Source organism: Orcinus orca, chromosome 3 (assembly GCF_937001465.1).
Source record: "Orcinus orca chromosome 3, mOrcOrc1.1, whole genome shotgun sequence".
Taxonomy (NCBI): domain Eukaryota; kingdom Metazoa; phylum Chordata; class Mammalia; order Artiodactyla; family Delphinidae; genus Orcinus; species Orcinus orca.
The window spans coordinates 30,597,706-30,620,698 of record NC_064561.1 but is presented as its reverse complement, the minus strand read 5'-3'; the positions used below and the strand labels follow the sequence as shown (position 1 = coordinate 30,620,698).

The 22,993-nt window shown below is 43.3% G+C and overlaps 1 protein-coding gene and 1 pseudogene across 13 annotated transcripts in view; both read left to right on the top strand.

Moving 5' to 3' along the window:
- Nucleotides 1-22,993, top strand: part of TENM2 (teneurin transmembrane protein 2) — a 713,065-nt gene that overhangs the window by 667,700 nt on the left and 22,372 nt on the right. For all 13 annotated transcript variants that reach the window (XM_033432114.2, XM_033432113.2, XM_033432112.2 and 10 more), the window contains one exon: nt 22,610-22,906. In XM_033432114.2, the coding sequence (XP_033288005.1) occupies nt 22,610-22,906 (297 nt within the window). The remainder of the gene's footprint in view (nt 1-22,609; nt 22,907-22,993) is intronic.
- Nucleotides 1,569-18,222, top strand: LOC125963798 (PC-esterase domain-containing protein 1B-like; annotated as a pseudogene).

The window sequence follows — 22,993 nt, the reverse complement described above, 5'->3', positions numbered from 1 at the left end:
GTTACTTTTACTTTTGTGGCAAATGACAGTGACGCAGGAAAAAGGTGGGAGGCGGGTATGCATGTGTGCCTGTGAACACACACACGTGAACTCAGTTCTGCATGGAACCCACTCAGGTAGGTCTGTTAACATATGCAGTCATCACAAGAGCCTGAATTTCATCAGCCCTTCCTGCCACAGTGCATTCATTCTACACCAACCAACGTTTTATTTTTTCAAACACCTATTACGTTCCTGGCACTGTTCGAGGCACTGAGTGTTACGTTAGTGAACAGACAAGACACTGAATTCTGAGCAGTGCTTGTGCAGGCAGAACTTGCTATAAATGTAATATTAGCTTAAATAATATATAATTGGAAGGGTAAGCCTCTGCAAAACATATTCAACAATGTATCCCCCAAGCAAACATTACTTTCGGATGACTTGCTTGCTGTTTTGATTGGTGTGATGGAAAAGTGGAAAGACCCTCATGGAGCTTTATGCTGTAGCAAGGGGAAACAGATAATAATCAAATAAGTTACAAATAGTGTAAAGAAATGGTGATGGGTGCTGTGGGGAAAAAAAAATGGTTGAACTAACAGGGAGTGTCTGATTTAGGTTAAGGCCACTCGAGGAAGATGACATTTGGACTGAGAACTGAATGAAGAGTAGGAAATTTTCAGGAATGGAATGGCAAGAAAGCCTTCTGTGCTAAGGTGCCAGCATGCGCAAAGGCCCTGAGGCAGAACACGAGCCAGTGTAGCTGGAGCAGACTAGCTGGGGGGGGGGGGGGGGGGTGTGAGGTCAAGGGATTGACGCCTGACCGGTGCTGCTAAGGATCTGAGAAGCACAGACGACCTCCCCAGATGTACCCACTGTTGAACACAAAGGAGCATTCATCTGCAGGCTGGACTGCCTTCCCCGCTTCTGAGAGGCTAGGAGACACGCAACATACTTCTACAAGTTCAGGTTGCAGGATGACAAGTCCCAGTCCGTTCAGTTCGTCGGGGCTGAGGCTCCATACCAGACACCCCTCCTCTCTGCCACATCCCTACCCATGGACCACCTGCCCCCACTAGAACTCTCCCACAGCATCGGAAGTGAGGTTCTCTGCCTGCGCAGGGCCCTTGCTTACCAGCCGAGCTTTCACCTGCTGACTTCCCCCTCTGGAATATTCTCCCTGAGTCGTCTCCTGCCCTCACCTGTGAAGTCTCATACTTTGGGCCCCACTGAGGCAGCAGTTCCTCTGGGAAACTGGCCTCATCCATCCAGTTCTGGCTCCATGTCCCTCCTCCGTTCCCATAGTGCCTTCCTCTATTTACTCATCACCACACGAATGTTTTTCATTGTTGGTTCATGTGTCTTTTTCCTCCTCTGACCTGTAAGGTCATGAGGTCAGGGGCCCTAACTGTCCTGCTCTAGTTTAAATATTGATCACATTAACAAGCACAGAGTAGGTGCTCAGTCAATGCTGAATGAGCGGCTGTGATTTTAAGTTGACATCATGAAAATCCTCTGCCTCCAACCTCTGTCTATTAAATTCCAGGTCTCGGGGGTTCCTCCCAGAATGACTCCAATTGCTCTTTAGAATGAAGGAAGAAGCCTTTCAGATACTTGGAAGTCACAAATGTCCTGCTCACATTTTCTCATCTCAGTTTTCCTTATTAGAGCTTAGATCATCAGAGCTGCCAGCGTGCTTATACTCGGTCTAATTCAACCCCCTTACTCACAAATGTTTGAGCACCAAGCACGTTCCAAAATAATAGAGACACTAAGAAAAATAAGATAAAGTCTCTACCCACTAGGAGCTCACAGGCCATGACAGATAAGGAAACGGAGGCATGACCAGTAAAGGTTCTGCTTTGTAATGACAAAACTGATCAGTGTTAAAACTGCAACTCAGGGCTTCCCTGGTGGCGCAGTGATTGAGAATCTGCCTGCCGATGCAGGGGACACGGGTTCAAGCCCTGGTCTGGGAAGATCCCACATGCCGCGGAGCAACTAGGCCCGTGAGCCTGCACATCTGGAGCCTGTGCTCCGCAGCAAGACAGGCAACGACCGTGAGAGGCCCGCGCACCGCGATGAAGAGCGGACCCTGCTTGCCACAACTGGAGAAAGCCCTCGCACAGAAACGAAGACCCAACGCAGCCAAAAATAAAAGTAAAATAAACAACCCAATGAACCGACATTTAAAAAACAAACAAAAAAAACCCCCTGCAACTCAAATTCAGGTCTCTCCACCTTTCTACCTCACCGCCATCCGAAACAGCAAATCATCCAAAAATCATGTTTGCTTGGGGAATACATTATTTAATGTGTTTGCAGAGGCTTACCCTTCTAATTATGCATTATTTAAGCTGATATTAAATTTATAGCAAGTTGTTATATCTGCTCCATCCCTGATCCCATCATAGCATGGAGTCTTGTATGGGAGCTGCTTTTTAAATCCCAGAGGACTGACCCAGAAAGGAAATGAAGATGTCATCTAGGCCAGGCTTTTAGGCTTTTCCTCTGGGCGGGTGAATAACTAAACTCTCCAAGCAGGGAGTTCTGCTTTTCGGCATCGCCAGACATGGAGAATCTCTTGCCCTCCCTCACTCATCTTTTCTGGGTTTCCCAGACGTGACGTGGGATGGGCAAGGGATTCTGCTGTAAGTCCAACTGAGGTCTCTCCTGCTGTCCTACAGTGCCCTTTCCAGGAGGGGATCCAGCCCAGCGTTAACTTCCTCTTTCCAGTTTCTCGATTCGCCAGCTCCCAACATTGCCCCTCAAGCTAAGTTAGAGTCGCCAGTTATAGGCCCAGCAGGGCCATTTTAATGACAGCGTTTCCTTTTCTCAGGGTTCTGTACAAGGCTCCTTGTGACAGGCGTGTGCCTGGAGAGATCAAAACGTTCTGGAGGGAGATTCCACATCGGGAAACTACTTCCCAAAGTCTGCCCTCTGCAAAAATAAAAACCATGCTAAATAGCTGAGTTTTATTAACTGGGGAAGCCAGGCTGAGGAGAATGGCCAATAATTAAAAAGAATGGCTTCCTTACCAACACAAAATTGTATTAATTTAAAAACTGGTTTCTCTATCACTGAATACCTACCGAGCTGGCTGGGAAGGGAATTGTGCTGATCCTGGCAGTGAAAATAATTCAGAATAACTTTTACGTTCTCCAGGAAGCCTGAAGGTTAATTTAAATATTTTTAGGTGGAATTCGGTATAAGAACAGTGTGGCTAAATGAAAGCCCCGGCACACTCTGAAGCCGGGGGCGGGTGCCTACGAAGAGATGAGCATGCCTGTCAGACCCTCCAAGATCTCGGACCCCATAGCCCAGGCACCTCCTCTTTACTGAAGGGACCCTCACAATTAAACATATTTGACTAGATAGATTATACGGCTGGCCTGAACTCCTTGACTCAGCTTCGAGCGAATTTATTATATTTAACTATTAGAAGGATCAGGCATTTTTATAGAAATTACGTATTTCAAAAGTTAACTCAGCGACATCACCAAGATGGGAACATAGGTCATCCCTGACTTTGCCCTCACAAGCACAGCAGCTAACAAGGATTCATGGACAGGAAACCACCAAGAGCGTCCTAGAACACAGGGTGAGGCTGAGCCACACCCCACCACCCCAACCCCCCAACCCCCGCGCCTTGCACCACAGAGATCAAGACTTGTGTATCAGAAGGGTAACAGAAGCACCTGCACGCGGACTGCATTGCCCCTCCCCCAGGCCAACACAGCTCCACTAGTGGGAAAAGAGAGCTCGTGGGCAACATCTGGGACCCCCCCAGCATTGTGAGCTGCTTTGTGAGAGCGGCTACTCCTGTATCACCCCACAGGGACTGCAGGAGAATCTGCGGGGCTCAACCACTGGGAAGCTGATCCTGATGGAGAAAGAGGGAGGGGCTTGCAACAACCAGCACTCAGATCTCGGTAGTCCGAGTCCCTCCCTGCAGCGCCCGGGTAATCCCAGCCAGCAGCTTTGCTCAGCTGCAGAACCAAGTCAGTCTGAGCAGGGAACTTGGCAGGAGTTTTACCAGCTCTGGAGGCTGATCTGCCCACTTCCCCCTCCAAGGCATGGAAACCCAGTAATGCTCAAGCCAGGAGGCGGGCAGGCAGAGCTGATTGCCCCAGAGCAAAGTCAGTACCAGGCATGGAGGGTTCCCCTGATATGCCCAGACAGGGGGAGTTCATTCACAGCCCCATTGCTGCTAAGTGTAGCTCTCGGCCCCTTCCAACCAGAAAGCCTGTTCAGAAAATTTGGGAGGTGCCTGAAATGGACCCTCCTGCCCGACCCAGGCATGGGAGCGGATCATAGGCCTACCAGCTGCTGAGTGTGTCTCCCCACCCTGACTGGCCAGGGGGACTGGTGGGAACACGTAGAGGCTGTATAGCACAGCAAGCTCAAACAGAGAGGTGGGCAGGCAGAGCTGACAGCCTGCAAAGCAAAACCAGTGGCCCTATTTGGCCAGGGAACTTGGGGCAGAGGTTGGTTTGAATCAAGATCACAAACAAATAGCCTTACAAACCTTGGAGCTAGTTCTTGCACTTCACCCCAAGCAGGAAAACTAATTTGTAACCCCACTCATTGCTGACTATAGGCTTCAGCCCACCCGACCAAGGAACCTAACCACAGCCCATGGGAAGCTATGTAGCCCATCCATCTGCCCTACTTACAGTGGCACTTGAACAGAGAGCACAGTCTATGGCTTTTCCCATCTGCAGAGCAAAACCTGTAGCCCCCATCTGGAGAGGGAATTCAGTATACACTCTTCCCAAATTCAAGTCCTGAAACAAGCCGTGCAGACCCTGGATTCCATTCTGCTGCCCCACTAGGGCAGGGCAGATACCTACTGCTAAGTACAGTACCCAGGCCCACTGGTCTAGTAAGCCTGACCAGAGAACCCAGGCAACTGCAGAGCCCATCCTACAGCCTCACTTCGGCAGGGAACCGAGACAAGAGTCCTATCCAACTGTTCTCAGTCAGCAGCACACCCTCCCACCCCTGCCCTCAGAGCTCAAGCAGTTGCCTCATCCAAAAATAGACCCAGCTGCTCAAGGTCGTCATCAGCAGACAGTTGCAGAAACTAAAACTGAGCTAACTGGCAAAGAATTCTCTCTACCAAAGCAAACCTACAAAGTCTAGAAGAGAGACCACTTACTCAAATGCACAGATACCAATGTAGGGACTGAAAGCTCATGAAAAATGAGGGAAATATGATACCACCAAAGGAAACTAAGAGAACTTCAGTAACTGAGCCTACTTAAATGAATATCTGTGAACTGTCAGCCAAAGAATTCCAAATAGTCCTCTTGAAGAACTTTAGTGAACTGCAAGAACACACAGACAAATGAAATTAGGAAAACAATTCATGAACATGACAAGAAGTTGAACAAAAATAAAAACCATGAAAAAAATTCTAGAGCTGAAAAATACAATAACTAAACTGAAGAATTCAATTAAGAGCTTCAAAAGCAGACTCAATACAGAAGAAAAAAAAGTCAGCAATCTGGAAGACAGGACAGTTGAAATTATCCAGTCAGAGGAGCAAAAAAGAAAAACAGCGATGAAAGCCTTTGCACTTATGAGACACAAGCCCCCCACCTCCACAAAAAAAAAAAGAATATTTGCATTATGAGAATTCCAGAAGAGAAAGAGAAAGGAACAGAAAGGATACTTAAAGCAATACTTGCTGAAATCTTCCCAAACCAAAAAAGAGAAATGGACATCCAGATCAATGAGGCCCAAAGGACCCCAAATAGGCTGAACCCAAATAGGACTACACTGAGACACATTGCAATTAACATTGTCAAAAGTCAAAGATAAAGAAAGTTGAGAGCAGTAGGACAAAAGACAGACATTACATACAAGGGAATCTCCATGAGACTATCAGCAGGTTTCTCAACAGAAACTTTTCAGGCCATGCGGGAATGGGATGATATATTCAAAATATTGAAAGGGAAAAAAAAAAACTGTAAACCAAGAATTCTATACCCAGCAAAAGTGTCCTCATAAATGAAGGAAGGAAAAGACTCATGAGCAAACAAGAGCAAGGGAGTTCACCACCATTAGACCTGCCTTACCAAAATGGTAAGGGAGTTCTTTGAGTGGAAGTAAAAGGTCACTAATTAGCATCATAAAAACAGAAGAAAGTAACATAAACTCACTTTTAATGGTAAACATATAGTCAAAATTAGATTATGTAATATGGTAAGAGTAGTGTGAATTCACTTACAACTCTAGTTATAAGTTTAAAAAAATAATAATCATAACTACTATAATCTGTTCGTAGTTACATAGTATTAAAAATATGTAAACTATAACATCAGTACCCAAAATGTGAGAAGTAAAAGTGTAAATTTTCAGAGTTATATTAAAGCTAAGTTGTTATCAGCTTAAAATAGAATGTTATCATTTTAAGATATTTTACGTAAGCCTCATGGTAACCACAAAGGGGAAAATCTGTAGTAATTACATGGAAGAACATGATAAAGAAGTCAGAGAACACTGGTACCAAAAGACATCAAGACACACACACAAAAAAAGACAGCAAGGGGAATTCCCTGGCAGTCCAGTGGTTAGGACTCCACGCTTCCACTTCAGGGAGCCCAGGTTCAATCCCTGGTCAGGGAACTAAGATCCCACAAGCTGCACAGCGCAGCCAAAAAAAAAAAGGGCAACAGGATACGAAAAGGGGAACAATGCGTCTACAAGAAAGCCAGAACATGATGAACAAAATGACAACAGTAAATCCTTACTTATCAGTAATTACTTCAATTGCAAACATTAAATTTTCTAATTAAAAGACATAGAATGGCTGAATTGATTTAAAAGAAAAGATCCAACAATATGCTGCCTTATATGATACTCACTTTAGCCTTAAAGACATGTATAGACTGAGAGTGAAAGGATGGAAAAGATATTTCAAACAGATAATAATCCCCAGAAAAGCAAGAGTAGCTATACTTATATGAAACAAGAGACTTTAAACTAAAAATGGTAAAAAGAAACAAAAAAGTTCATTATATACTGATAAAGAGGTCAATCCATTAAGATATAACAATTATAAATATTTATACACTCAACACTGAAGCATCTAAATATATAAAACAAAAACAGAGCTAAAAGGAGAAATAAACAGCAACACAAAAATAGTTGGGAACTTTAATATCCCACTTTCAACAATGGATAGATCCTTCAGACACAGAATCAATAAGGAAACAGCAGATTTGAGCAATGCTATAGACAAAATAGACCTAACAGACACATACAGAACATGCTATCTGACAACAGCAGAAAACACATTCTTCAAGCGCCCATGGAACAATTTCTAAGATAAACTATATGTTGGGCCACCAACATAGCAGATTAAAGAAGATTGAAATCATAGCAAGTTTCTCCTCTGACCACAGTGGTATGAAACTAGAAATCAGTAACAGGAGGAAAACTAGAAAATTTACAAATACATGGAAATTTTAAAACACTCTCCTGAGCAACCAATGGATCAAAAACAAACTAAAGCGGAAATTTTAAAAGTATTTTGAGACAAATGAAAATGGAACTACAACATACCAAACCTTATGGGATGCAGCAAAAGCAGTTCTAAGAGGGAAGTTCACAGCAACAAACACCTGCACTAAGAGGCAACAAAGACTCCAAATAAACAACCTAACTCTGTGTCTTAAGGAACTAGAAAAAAGGAGAACAAACTGAGCCCAAGGTTACCAGAAGGAAGGAAATAAAAGAGCAGAAATAAATAGAACAAGAAAACAATAGATGATATAAAACAAACTCACAGTTGGTTCTTTGAAAAGATCAACAAAACTGACAAACCCTTAGGTACACCAACCAAGGCAAAAAGAGAAGGGACCCAGTCAACAAAATTATAAATGAAGGGCTTCCCTGGTGGTGCAGTGGTTAAGAATCCGCCTGACAGTGCAGGGGATTCGGGCCCTGGTTCAGGAAGATCCCACATGCTGCAGAGCAACTAAGCTCGTGTGCCACAACTACTGAGCCCACGTGCCACAACTAATGAAGCCCACGTTCCTAGAGTCCATGCTTCGCAACAAGAGAAGCCACCGCAATGAGAAGCCCGTGCACCGCACCAAAGAGTAGCTCCCGCTCACTACAACTAGAGAAAGCCCTCGTGCAGCAACGGAGACCCAACGCAGCCAAAAATAAAATAAATTTATTTAAAAAAAATTATAAATGAAGAAGGACACATTACAATTTATACTACAGAAATACAAAGGATCATAGGAGGCTCCTCTGAACAACTATACACCAACAAACTGAATAACCTAGAAGAAATGGAAATTTCTTAGAAACGTACAAGTTACCAAGACTGCATCAGGAAGAAATAGAAAATTTGAACAGACCAATTACTAATAAGGAGACAATCAGTAACCAGAAACTGCCCAATGAAGATAAGCTCAGGATCAGATGGCTTCACTGGTGAATTTTCCCAAACATTTTAAGAAGAATTAATACCAATCATTCTCAAACTCTTTCAAAAAAATAAAGAGGAGGGGAACACTCCCCCAAGCTTATTTTACAAAGCCAGCATTATCCCGATACCAAACCAGAAAAGAAAACTACAGACCAATATCCCTAATGAATATAGATGCAAAAATTCCCAATAAAATACTAGCAAACCAAATTCAGCAGCACCTTAAAAGGATCATTCACCATGACCTAGTGGGATTTACCCATAGGATGCAAGGATGTTTCAACATATGCAAAATAGTCAGTGTGATACACCACATTAATAGAATGAAAGAAAAAAATCATATGATTATGTCAATATATGCAGGAAAAAAGCATTTGACAGAATTCAACACCTGTCTGTGATAAAAACGCTTAACAAATTAGGTATAGATAGAACATACCTCAACATAATAAAGGCTATATATAACAAGCCCATAGCTACATCATACTGAACAGTAAAAGGTTGAAATCTTTTCTCCTAAGATCAGTATCAAGACAAGGGTGCCCACTCTCACCACTCCTATTCAACATAGTATTGAAAGTTCTAGCCAGAGCAGTCAGGCGAGAAAAATAAATAAAGGGTATCAGAATTGGAAAGGAAGAAGTAAAATTATCTCTATTTGCAGATGACAGGATTTCATACATAGAAAATCCTAAATACTCTGCCAGAACACTGTTGGATATAATCAACAAATTTGGCAAAAGTGTAGGATACAAAATTAACAAACAGAACTCAGTAGTGTTTCTATACACTCAGGATGGATTATCTAAAAAAGAAATGAAGAAAATGATGCTATTTGCAATAGCATCAAAAACAATAAAATAGTTAGGACCAAATTTACCAAGGAGGTGAAAGATTTCTACTTTGAAAAATACAAGACACTGATAAAAGAAATCAAAGAAGACACAAATAAATGGAAAGGTGTCCCAGTTTCATTGAATGGAAGAATTAAGATTGTTAAAATGTCAAAACTACCAAAAGCCATCTCTAGATACAATGCAATCCCGATTACGATTCCAAAGGCATTTTTTACAAAAGTAGAAAAAAAAATTCTAAAATTTATATGGAACCATAACAGACCCCGATGACCAAAGAAATCCTAAGAAGGAAGAACAAAGCAGAAGGTATCACACTTCCTGGTTTCAAGCTAAACTGCTAAGCTACAGTCATCAAAACAGTATGGTACTGGCATAAAAGCAGACAGATAGACCAATGGAATAGAACTGAGAGCCCAGAAATAAATTCAGACTTCTATGGTCAACTCTATTTGACAATACTCAATGGAGAAAAGATAATCTCTTCAATCAATGGTGCTGTGAAAATTGGATATTCACGTGTAAAATAATGAACCTAGACCTCTGTCTTAGACCTCTCACAGATAGTAACTTGAAATTGATTAAAGACTTAAATGTAAGACTTGAAATGATCAAACTCCTAGAGGAAAAAACAGGAAGAAGCTCCTTGATATGGGTCTTGGTAATGATTTTTTTGGATATGACACCTAAAGCACAATCAATAAAATCAAAAATAAACAAGTGAGAATACGTCAACTATAAAGCTCTGCACAGCAAAAGAAACAATCAACAAAGTGAAATGACAATTACAAAATGGGGAAAAGATATTTGTGAACCATATATCTGATAAAGGATTAACACCTAAAATTTATTTTAAAAACCTCATACAATCCAATGGCAAAAAAAAAAAAAATTAAAAATTGGATTGGGCAAAGGACCTGAATAGAAATTTTTTCAAAGAAGATATACAGATGGCCAACAGGTACATGAAAAGATGCTCAACATCACTAATCACTAGGGAGATGCAAATCAAGAACACAATGAGATATCACCTCACCACCACCACCACCACCACCCCCCATTAGAATGACCATCCTAAAAAGACAAGAGTTAACAAGTGCGGTGAGGATGTGGAGAAAACGGAACTCTTGTGCACTATTCGTGGGGTTGCAAATTGGTGCAGCCACTATGGAAAACAGTATGAAGGGTCCTCAAAAAATTAAAAATATAATAGAACTACTATATGATCCAGCAATTCTACTTCTGGGAATATGTCTGAAGGAAAACAAACAATGGATATCTGTTTCCCCATGTTCATAGCAGCTATTTATAATAGCTAAAATATGGAAATATCCTAAGTGTCCATTGACAGTGAATGGATAAAGAAGTTGTGGTATATATATACAATGGAATGTTATTCAGTCATTAAAAAAATGAGGAAATTCTGCCATATGCAACAACATGGATGAATCTTGAGGGCACTGTGCTAAGTGAAATAAGTCAGACAGAGAAAGACCAATACTTTGTATCTCGCTTACAGGTGTAATCCATAAAACAAACAAACAAAAATATCCCAAAACTTATAGTAAAAGAGATCAGATTTGTGGTTACCAGAGGCAGAGGTGGGGGAGGTAGAACTGGAGGAAGGTGATCAAAATGCACAAACTTCCAGTTATAAGATAAATAAGTGCTAGGTATGTAACGTACAACATGATGACCATGGTTAACCCTGCCGTATTGTGTGTGTGGAAGTTGTTAAAGAAAAGTATTACATAATGACAAAGGGGTAAATCCAACAACAGGATATAATATTTGTAAGTATTTATGCACCCAACATAGGATAACCTAAATATATAAAGCAAATATTAACAGATCTCAAGGGAGAAATAGACAGGAATACAACAATAGTAGGAGACTTAATACCCCACTGACATCAATGGATAGATTATCCAGACGGAAAATCAATAAGGAAACATTGGCCTTAAATGACATATAAGACCAGATAAATTTAACAGATATAAATAGAATGTTCCATCCAAAAACAACAGAATACACATCTCCTCAAGTGCACTTGGAACTTTCCCCAGGATAGATCATATATGAGGCCACAATACAATTCTTAAAAAATGTACAAGGTTGAAATCATATCAAGCATCTTTTCCGACCACAAGGGTTTGAAACTAGAAATAGAACTCAATTAGAAGAAGAAAACTAGAACATTCACAAATATATGGAGATTAAGCAACATGCTATATAGATCAGTGAGTGAAACAAATCAAAAGAGAAATAAAAATATACCTTGAGACAAATGAAAATGGAAATACAACATAAACTTAAGGGATACAGAAAAAGCAGTTCTAAGAGGGAAGTTCATAGTGGTAAATGTCTACCTGAAGAAACAAGAAAAATCATAAATACACAACCTAACTTTATACCTCAAATGAAGCCCAAAGTTAGTAGCAGGAAGGAATAATACAGATCAGAGCAAAAAAATGAACGAAACAGAGATTAAACAATAGCAAAAATTCAATGAAACAAGAGCTAGTTCTTTGAAAAGATAAACAAGATTGACAAACCTTTAGCTAGATTTAAGAAAAAAGAGAGGACTCAGATAAATAAAATCTGAAATGAAGAAGAAATTACAATCGATATCACAGAAATAAAATGATCATACTAGATTACTATGAACAATTATACACCAACAAATGGACAACATGGAAGAACTGGATAAATTTCTAGAAACATACAACATACAAAGACTGAATCGAGAAGAAAGAGACCATCTGAACAGACCAATTACTAGGAAGGAGATTGAATCAGTAATCAAAAACCTCCCACGAAACACAAGTCCAGGATCACATGGCTTCACTTGTGAATTCTACTTAACATTTAAAGAAGAATTGATACCAGTCCTTCTAAAAAGAATGCTTCCAAACTCATTTAACAAGGCCAGCATTACCCTGAAACCAAAACCAGACAAGGACACTGCAAGAAATAAAATTACAGGCCAGTATCCCTGATGGACATAGATGAAAAAATCCTCAATGTAACATTAGCAAACTGAATTCAACAATACATTTAAAGAATCATACATATGATCAAGTGAAATTTATTCCAAGGATGGAAGGATGGTTCAACATCGATAAATCAATGTGATACACATTTACAAAATAAAGGATAAAAATCATATGACCATCTCAATAGATGTGAAAAGCATTTGTCAAATTCAACATCCATTTAGATAAAAACCTTCAGCAAAGTGAGTGTAGAGGGAACGTACCTCAACATAATAAAGGCCATATATAATAAGCTTATACCTAACATCATAGTCAATGGTGAAAGGCTGAAAGCTCTTCTTTTAAGATCAGGAACAAGACAAGTACACCCACTCTTGCCCCTTTTATTCAACACAACATTGGAAATCCTAGCCACAGCAATGAAGCAAGAAAAATAAGTAAAAGGCATCCAAATGGGAAAGGAAGAAGTACAACTGTCACTATTTGTAGAAGCCATGAAATTATATATAAAATACCATAAAGACTTTACCAAAACAAAACAAAAAAAGAATTAAAAACTTCAGTCAAATTGCAGGGTACAAAATTAATATACAGCAATCTGTTGCATTTCTATACACTAATAACAAATTATCAGAAAGAGAAATTAAGAACACAATCCCATTTACAATTGCATCAAAACAAACAAAATACCCTGGAATAAATTTAGCCAAGGAGGTAAAAAACCTGTACACTGAAAACTGTAAGATATTGATGAAAGAAACTGAAGGCGACACAAATAAATGGCAAGGTGTTCCGTGCTCACAAAGTGGGAGAATTAATATTGATAAAATGTCCATACTACCGAAAGCAATTTACAAATTCAGTGCAATCCCTAACAAAATTCCAATGGCGTTTTTCACAGAAATAGAGCAGACGTTTCTAAAATCTGTATGGAACCACAGATACCCAAATGGCCAAAGCAATCTTTAAAAAGGAGAACAGACCAGAAAAGTTGGGGCAAATAGGAGTGTATGGGCAACAAGAGCGTGGATGAATTCACCTAAGGAAAGAATGTTGGAGAAAAGAAGGAAGGAGCCGATGAGTGGGCCTTGAGAAAGACTGACGTTTGGGGATGGCCAGAGAAAGAGAAACTCACACAGGATACCGGGGGAGGTGAGACAGGAGACCAGGGTGTCAGACTCTCCAGCAGAGTCATGGAAGGGAATCACCATCGGTGCCCCAGCCCCAAGGAGCTAGGGATGCTACAGATGTGATAATGACCAAGAAGTAGTCACTGAAAGAAGCAGCAAGGAAATCGCTGGGGATTTACTGACAAACGTTTCTTCGCTTTGATGGAGTTGGAAGCCAAAATCAAGTAAAAGGAGGAGTGAGTGGGAGGTGAGGACCCAGACACAGCCAGTTCAAACAACTTGGCAAAAAGTGGCCTTGAAGGGAAAGCAAAAGATAGGACTGTCCTGGAGGTGGAGTCAAAGACGGTTCCTTTCCTTTTTAAAGCAAGAAACTAGAATGTGTTTAAGGTTTAAAGAAAGGAGCCAGCCCCAGGAGATTGAAGGAAACAGAGAATGCCTAATTCTCCCCTCTCCGGGGCACCTCCTGGAGCAAAGTGCCTGAGGATGTAGCAGGACCAGCCACCTGAGCTGAGGGATCACCTTTACACCTGAGGAGCCATCCGCAGACCCACCGAGTGAAAGGAAGGAGCTAGGCGGCGCGTCCCGAGCGTCATGGGCCACGGGCTCGCCTCCGAAGTGCAGCAGCTGCTCCACAACAAGTTCGTGGCCATCCTGGCGGACTTGGTCCAGAGGGCCGTGTACAAGGACCTGGTGCTCCTGCTGCAGAAGGACTGCCTGCTCACACTCAGCCAGCTCAAGGCCAAGGGAGAGTACAGCTTCGAGCAGGACGAGCTGGTGCAGGGGGGCAAGCAGGGCCACATGCATAACGGCACCCACTACCGCAAGGTGCGCCAGTTTGGCTCCGGCCAGCACCTGGTGCACTTCTACTTCCTGACGCACGTGCACTCCTGACGCGCGACTACCTCGAAGCCATCCTGGAGGAGCTGCGTTTGGGTGAGCACGACCCGAACCTGGTCATCATGAGCTCCTGCCTCTGGGGCCTCACCAGGTACGGGGAGGACTCCTGGCCAAACTACCTGCAGAACCTGGAGAGCCTATTTGGGCGCCTGTGCCAGGTGCTGCCCTAGTCGTGCCTCCTGGTTTGGAACACGGCCATGCCCGTGGGCGACAACATCACCAGTGGCTTCCTCCCACCGGAGCTCCGACCCGCAGCCTCCACCCTGAAAACCAACGTGATTGAAACCAACTTCTACAGCTCTGACGAGGCCCAAAAGCGTGGCTCCGACAGAGTGCACTGGAACGAGCGCGCGCACCAACAACTCTCCCAGCTTCTGCTGCCCCACGTGGCCAATGCCTGGGGGGTGGAGCTGCCCCAGCATGACCCAGTGGGCAAGTGCATCAATGACGGCCCTGCCAGGGGAGGACCTGGCAAGAGACTTGAGAGGCAGCCCCCTCTCAAGGGGGGGCTGCAGAGATCAACCAGCCTTCCCTCCTCCCCAACCCCTGCCTCCACCTGGGTGCTGCCCCCTGCCCCCCACACCATCTCCCCGCCCACCCCAGTTCCCACTCCTGTCCCCACAACCCTGTCCCATCCCCTTTCACGAGGTGACACCCCCATTCCTAGTCTGTCCCTAAGATGCCCACTTTTCTTCAGACCATCCTTTCCAATCGAATCAATTCTCCTTAAACCATTTCCATTCAGATATTCCCCCAAACTACCCAGACAGAATTTGCCTTCAAAGTTGACTTTATGTTTAGTCCCCAGCTGCCTAGGCCTCCCTTCCCCTGACCTTGTTATCAGCAGCGGGCCCCTGTGGTCCACAGGGGTTTTCCCTGGCATCGTCCCTGTGGCCCCTATGTGCCCTGGAGAGGGCGGCCCAGAACTTCCAAGAGAAGGGCCCCAGCCTATGGAGAGCCAAGGCCTCAATAGACTGACTTGGAACTTCCTCCTCATGCACATGGACTAGACAGACCATCTGACTCTCCCCAAACAGACTGACCTTGTTAACTGAAGCCTTTGGTCCATTGCTGTTATCAGTAATCACAGGGGAGAGCAGTCTGACCCATTCTGTTGGCTGTGGCCTCTCGCTGCACTCTGGGGGGGCTGGGGGGTGACCAGCATCATTCCTGCCTCCCCACTCTCTATTCTCTTTGTCTTTTTGTAAATATAAAATTGAAATTAAAAATTTGTTTCATTGGGGCTTCCCTGGTGGCGCAGTGGTTAAGAATCCGCCTGCCAATTCAGGGGACATGGGTTCGAGCCCTGGTCTGGGAAGATCCCACATGCCGCAGAGCAACTAAGCCCGTGCACCACAACTACTGAGCCTGCACACTAGAGCTCATGAGCCACAACTACTGAAGCCCACATGCCTAGAGCTCATGCTCTGCAACAAGAGAAGCCACTGCAATGAGAAGCCTGCACACCAGATCGAAGAGTAGCCCCCTCTCACCGCAACTAGAGAAAGTCTGCAAGCAGCAACAAAGACCCAATACACCAAAAATAAATAAATTTATTTTTTTAATTGTTTCATTAAAAAAAAGAAGAAGAACAGCAAAGCTGAAGGCATCATGATCCCTGATTTCAAACTCTATTGCAAAGCTATAGTAATCAAAACAATATGGTACTGGAATAAAAATAGACACAAAGACCAAGGGAACAGAATTGAGAGCCCAGAAATAAACCCACACATGTGTGGTCAATTAATTTACAACAAAGGAGCCAAGAATATAAAATGGAGAAAGGACACTCTCTTCAACAAGTGGTGCTGGGAAAACTTGACATCACCATACAAAAGAATGGAACTGTACCACTATCTTATACCATGCACAAAAAGTAACTCAAATGGATTAAAAACTTGAACATAAGACCTGGAACCATAAAACTCCAAGAAAAAGCGTAGGTTCCTTGACATTAGTCTCGACAGTGATTTTCTGGATTTGACATAAAAGCAAAGGCAATAAAAGCAAAAACCAATAAATGGGGCTATTAAAAAGCTTACACAAGCAAAGGAAACCATCCACAAAATGAAAAGGCAGCCTTTTCATTATAATGTTTTTTAATATTTACAAATCATATATCTGATAAGGGGTTATTATCTAAAATATAAAAAGAACTAGTACAACTCAATAGCAAAAAAAAATTTTTTAAACCAATTCAACTAAGGGACTTCCCTGGTGGTGCAGTGCTTAAGAATCTGGCTGCCAATGCAGGGAACATGGGTTTGATCCCTGGTCTGGGAAGATCCCACATGCCGCGAAGCAACTAAGCCCATGCGGCACAACTACTGAGCCTGCGCTCTAGAACCCGTGAGCCACAACTACTGAAGTCCGTGCACTCTAGAGCCCATGCACTGCAACTACTGACCCCATACACTGCAACTACTGAAGCCCATGCTCTCTGGGGCCCACATGCCACAACTACTGAGCCCGTGTGCTGCAACTACTGAAGCCCGCACGTCTAGAGCCCATGCTCCGCAACAAGAGAAGCCACTGCAATGAGAAGCCCACACACTGCAATGAAGAGTAGCCCCTGCTCGCCACAACTAGAGAAAGCCCACACGCAGCAGCAAAGAGCCGACACAGGCAAAAAAAAGAAAAAAGAAAAAACCGAATTCAACTAAGGGACTTCCCTGATGGTACAACAGTAAAGAATCCACCTTCCAATGCAGAGGATGTGGGTTCGACCCCTGGTCGGGGAACTAAGATCCCACATGCCACGGGGCAACTAAGCCCACACGCCTCAACTAGAGAGCCCACGGGCCACAAACTACAGAGCCCACACCCTCTAGAGCCTGCACACCACAACTGCAGAGCCCATATGCTCTGGAGCCTGTGCGCCACAACTAGAGAGAGAAAACCCGCACGCCACATGTAGAGAGAAGCCCACACGACACAACGAAGAGCCCGCGCGATGCAATGAAAGATCCCACGTGCCACAACTAAGACCCAATGCAGCCAAAAATAAATAGATATACTAAAAAAAAAAAAATTCAACTAAAAAATAGGATCTGTGGGGCTTCCCTGGTGGCGCAGTGGTTGAGAGTCCGCCTGCGGATGCAGGGGACACGGGTTCGTGCCCCGGTCCGGGAAGATCCCACATGCCGTGGAGTGGCTGGGCCCGTGAGCCATGGCCGCTGAGCCTGCGCGTCCAGAGCCTGTGCTCCGCAACAGGAGAGGCCACAGCAGTGAGAGGCCCACGTACCGCAAAAAAAAAAATAATAATAAAATAGGATCTGTATAGACATTTTTCCAAAGAAGACATACAGATAGCCAACAGATCCATGAAAAGGTGCTCAACATTACTGATCCCTAGGGATGTGCAAATCAAACCATGATGAGATATTATCTCACGCCTGTTAGAATGGCTATTATCAAAAAGACAAATAACAAGTGTTGGGAAGGATGTGGAGAAAAGGGAATCCTTGTGCACCGTTGGTGGGAATGTAAATTGGTGCAGCCACTATGGAAAACAGTATGGGGTATCCTCAAAAAATTAAAAAATAGAACTACCATATGAGCCAGCAATTCCATTTCTGGACATATAGATGAAGAAAATGAAAACACTAGCTCAGAAAGATATACACCCCAGTGTTCACTGCAGCATTATTTACAATAGCCAAGACATGAAAGCGATGTAAGTGTCCATCAATGGATGAACGGGTAAAGAAGATGTGATATATATATCATATACATATACACACACACACACAAACGGAATATTATTCTACCAAAAAAAAAAGAATGAAATATTGCCATTTGTGATATGGATGAACCTGAGGGCATTATACTAAGTGAAGTAAGTTGGACAGAGAAAGACAAATGCCCTATGATCTCACTTACATGTGGAATCTTTAAAAAGAAGAAAAAAAAAACAAGATCATAGGTACTGAGAACAGATTGGTGGTTGACAGATGTGAAGAGTGGGGATGGGCACAATGGAAAAAGAGAGTCAAAAGGCACAAGTTTCCAGTTACAAAATAAATGAGTAATGGGGTTGTAATGTACATCATGGCCCTTATAGTTAATACTGTATTGTGTATCTGAAAGCTGCTAAGAGAGTAGATCTTAAAAGTTCTCACAAGAAAAAAAATTCACAGCTACGTACGGCGACTAATGTTAACTAGTCTTATTACAGTGATCATTTCACAATAGATACAATATTGAATCACTATGTTGTACACCTGAAACTAATATAATATTGCATGTCAATTTTATCTTAACTTTCAAAATAAACATAAAAGTCATTGATTAAAAAAGTTGTGAGGGGCTTCCCTGGTGGCGCAGTGGTTGGGAGTCCGCCTGCCGATGCACGGGACACGGGTTCGTGCCCCGGTCCGGGAAGATCCCACATGCCGTGGAGCGGCTGGGCCCGTGAGCCATGGCCGCTGAGCCTGTGCGTCCAGAGCCTGTGCTCCGCAATGGGAGAGGCCACAACAGTGAAAGGCCCGCGTACCCCGAAAAAAAAAAAAAAATTAGTGAGGACAGTAAATCTTAAGTGTTTTTTCCTTTTTTCTTTCATATCTATATGAGATGATGAATGTTAATCAAACTTAATGTGGTAATCATTTCACCATATATGTAAGTCAACTTATTATGCTGTACTCCTTAAACTTATGCAATGATGTATGTCAATTATTTCATTAAAATCGGGGGGGAAGTTAGCTCAAATCAGCGCTATAACAAAATCCCATTCCCAGGGACATGATGAATTTAGAAATAAAATCCCACCCTAAATTATCAATGGCTAATGATTAGCACCTATTACTTTTTTTACGGTTGGTACACCTGGGCCAAGAGACAAAAGGCCTTGATAGCTTTAAGTAATAGTGACAAACCTAAATGGTAGCAGTCTGAGGTTGGGGACCCATCTTCTGTGCTTGCCCACTACGCTGTTCTTTCTGCATTCTTAGCACCTTCACATACTAATATAGTTGTTTTAATGATAACCATGCTTGTATATTTGATTTACAAGTTAACATCTCCGATGAATACGTTATAGCACTATAAATACATACAAACATACACATACGTGCATACACACACGATTATATTACGGATATATGATTTGTCTGTTGGTCTCCCCCAGGTAACTGAAGATAAGGCCTTATATCACACTAAGTGTATTTTAACCAATAGTATGCTTCGGAATCACCCAGCTCCTATTCCCTGGGGAGCTGATTCAGCAGCTGTGGAGTCAGCCCTGCAGCCATGCTTTAGAGAGCATCCCGCCTAGTTTAGAATTTCATGTCTGTTGGAGAACCACTCGTCAGAGGGGGTGGTACAGCCTAGGGGTGAAGAGAGTGAGCTCAGGATTGGGACCCTGGCTCCACCACTTACTATTTGTATAAGCTTGTGCAGGGCACTTAAACCTGTCTGTGCCTTGCATGTAAAATGGGGATAATAGTGCTTGCCTGGGAGCGTTGTGAGGATTAAACAAGATAAAACATGGGCAGTGCTGAGAACACACTAAGCCCATCGTAAGTTCTTGGGACGTGTTGCTTTGTTGGTGTTGCTCATCCTTGCGTTCCAGAGCAGGCACCATGCCTGACAGGAGCAGAGGTTTAACGTTCAATAAATAATAAATGCACTGGGGGTTGTATGCTATCAGCAAAGAGAAGCAAAAGGGAAAAGAATAAGCAAAGGGATAGAAGAATAGAAGCGTGGCCAAGGAGGTGGGATATGCATAGGCATGGTGGGGGAAATCCTGAAAATCCTTCCTCATTGTTGCCACAGTATTCATTCTGCCTCATCAAATGTTAACGAGGTCTTGAACTGAAACTCTTAAACACATAGGATTAAGAATCTTGGTGGCCTTCTGCTGTTGTCCCAAATGAAGCAACCCAGTATGTCCAAACTTGTGTTTCCAGAGGAAGTGATCTTTCTGACGCCAGCTTGTGGTCTGCTCTGGAACTCTAGACCATATCTTCAACATCTTCAGTGATTCTGACAGCATTAACTTTTGGGCCTGTTGAAAATATCCTACCACACTCACTCTTTGCTTTCTTGACGATTCTTCCCAATTACCGCAGGTCTGACGATATGATTCTTCCACTCGAAGCTGGATTTCGTTATAATCCCAAGAACTCACCACGTTTATTCTCTCTCCATGCCTCAGCATTTTTTTTTCCCTAAATGTTTATCTCACATGTTCTGTCCCCTTTTTTCTGGGATGACTCCATGAAAACAGCAATGGTTTGGGGGACCAGGTGGTCCTGGGTTCAAATCCTGCCTCTGCCTCTGAGGGTAATTGCCCATATATAAAATAATTTCTACCTACATTGTGAGAATTAAACTGGGATCAGATATGTAAAGTACCTAGCACAGTACCTGTCAAAGCATCAAGGGTTTATCAGTTTAGATTAGTTTCAACTGCTGGTAACAGAAATGAGAAATAACAGTATCTTATACAAGATACAGGCTTATTATTTTTTATGACCTAAAAGGAGTCTAGCGGGAAGCAATTCATGGCTCGTACAGATGACCTAGGTCATCTTGAAGACACCTGGGTTGACAGGGATCTAGACATTTTCTCTGGATGAACCATTATCTTTGAGGTTTAACATCCTCAATGTCACCCCATATTCACAAAGTGAATACTGGAGCGCCGGTGGTCACATCCACATTCCACCTAAGAAAAGAAGGAAAGTGGGAAGGACAAAAGGGTGCCTACTTCTTAGCTAAGTCTGCTTGCTTTAAGGTTCCCAGAAGACCCAGCCAACAACTACTACTTAAATCACTTTAGCCACCCCAGTCTCCAAAGGAAGCTGTGAAATGTAGTTCTTTACCTGGGTACAATGCTGCTCCCCAATATAACAGGTGCCTGTCATGTTAGAATTATTCCTTGTCTCCTCCAAAGCCGCAGGGTGGAACCCTCTAGAGTCCCTTACAGTCTCTTCATCATTTGACACATCTCAGGGCACTCAGTGCATGTACGATATATACCATGCAGAAAACAGTAAAGCTGGTTCATTAACTAGTCAAAGTCTGAAGACCTGAGTTCCAGACCAACCTCATACTTCATTGCTGTGTGACCTTGAGCAAGTGTATAACCTCTGTTGGAGGCTCAGTTTCCTCATTTGTGAGCATCAACTCAGACAGTGGATGCAAACTGCCTAACACAATGCCTAACACAGTAGCCCTCAGCACACGCCAAAGTTACTATTACTATCAACGTCATCATCACCATCATCATTATTATCGTTAAGTGCTATTGAAGTATTAGGGTAAAGTGAGCAGGTGCCAGACATGTCTCACATCCCTTCCTTCTGCATGTTTACACCTTCCCTCGCCTTCAGCAATCACCCCAGGGATGTCTGGATTTACAGTCAATTACATTGAAAGAGCCTGGGCTGAGTTGGCCTCATTTCCTTCCCTTCCAGCCATCCACTCAGGGCTAGCTGAATCTCTAGAGTCCCTCTCCTTTCCCCCTACCCAGAGTCTAGTCTCTCAGCCCTGCCTTCTGAGACAGGCTCTCTTCTCTGATCAGATTGACTTCTAAATAAATATTAAATTACGTCTGGATGTGTTCCATCATTCCTCTCAAATCTAAGTAAATCAGTTCCTCCCTTTGTTGGAATTCCCCAGGCCTGTTGAGATCACCCCACTGATGTCTTGCATCCTTGACAGTGGCGAGATTTTTCTCTAGATGGGAGAATTAAAGGAGTTCACATAGGAATAAGGCTTCGTATTCCCAGATCTTCGTACAATATGTATATCTGAGACCTTCTCCTCACCTTCCTAGGTACCTTTTTCTTAAGGTTTCGGAAGAAATCTCTGCACCTGCTCTTAAAGATCATTAGCTATTCATTAGCTGATAATGTGCCACAAAAGGGTTGTAAGTGTGCAAATATACAAATCCTCTTGCTTCCCAGGGTGGCCAGTTAGAACCCCAGGGGCCAGGGCTATTGTGTATGGCTCTGTAATTTGTGCCCTGCCCAGGTTTTCCCGTTCACAGTCTCTACAACACGATGACACCCCTGTAACTGTGCAGTGCCCAGCCTACCTAACTGCTCATGGCAGCCATGCCCAGATCAGTCATCTCTGGCCATTAGCAGCCTTGCTCTATTCTAGTGCACCCTATAGAAATGACCACTTTCTATGTGTACTACGATGTGAAGGCGTTTAGAAAGCACTCCTCTTCAAGGGTATTTCTTCTTCCAGCGCACACACAGGCCCTGGCCGCGCCTGCTGTGTCCTCCATAGAAGCCTGAGCTAACATGCCCCGGTGATGTCTTTCAAAGCAGGCCCGTTGTGTTTTCCTAGGTCCACGGAAGAAATCTCTTGTCCATTGACTATGACCGGAATATTCGGACAGAGAAGATCTACGATGATCACCGGAAGTTCACCCTGAGGATCATTTATGACCAGGTGGGCCGTCCCTTCCTCTGGCTCCCCAGCAGTGGGCTGGCGGCTGTCAACGTCTCCTATTTCTTCAATGGGCGCTTGGCTGGCCTTCAGCGCGGGGCCATGAGCGAGAGGACAGACATCGACAAGCAAGGCCGGATCGTGTCCCGCATGTTTGCCGACGGGAAAGTGTGGAGCTATTCCTACCTTGACAAGGTGGGTGGATGTGCTGCCCTCGCTCATCTGGGGCTAGCTCGCTGTCTCTCATTCATGCTTCTCTGTTTAAGCTGACCTGACAGGCTT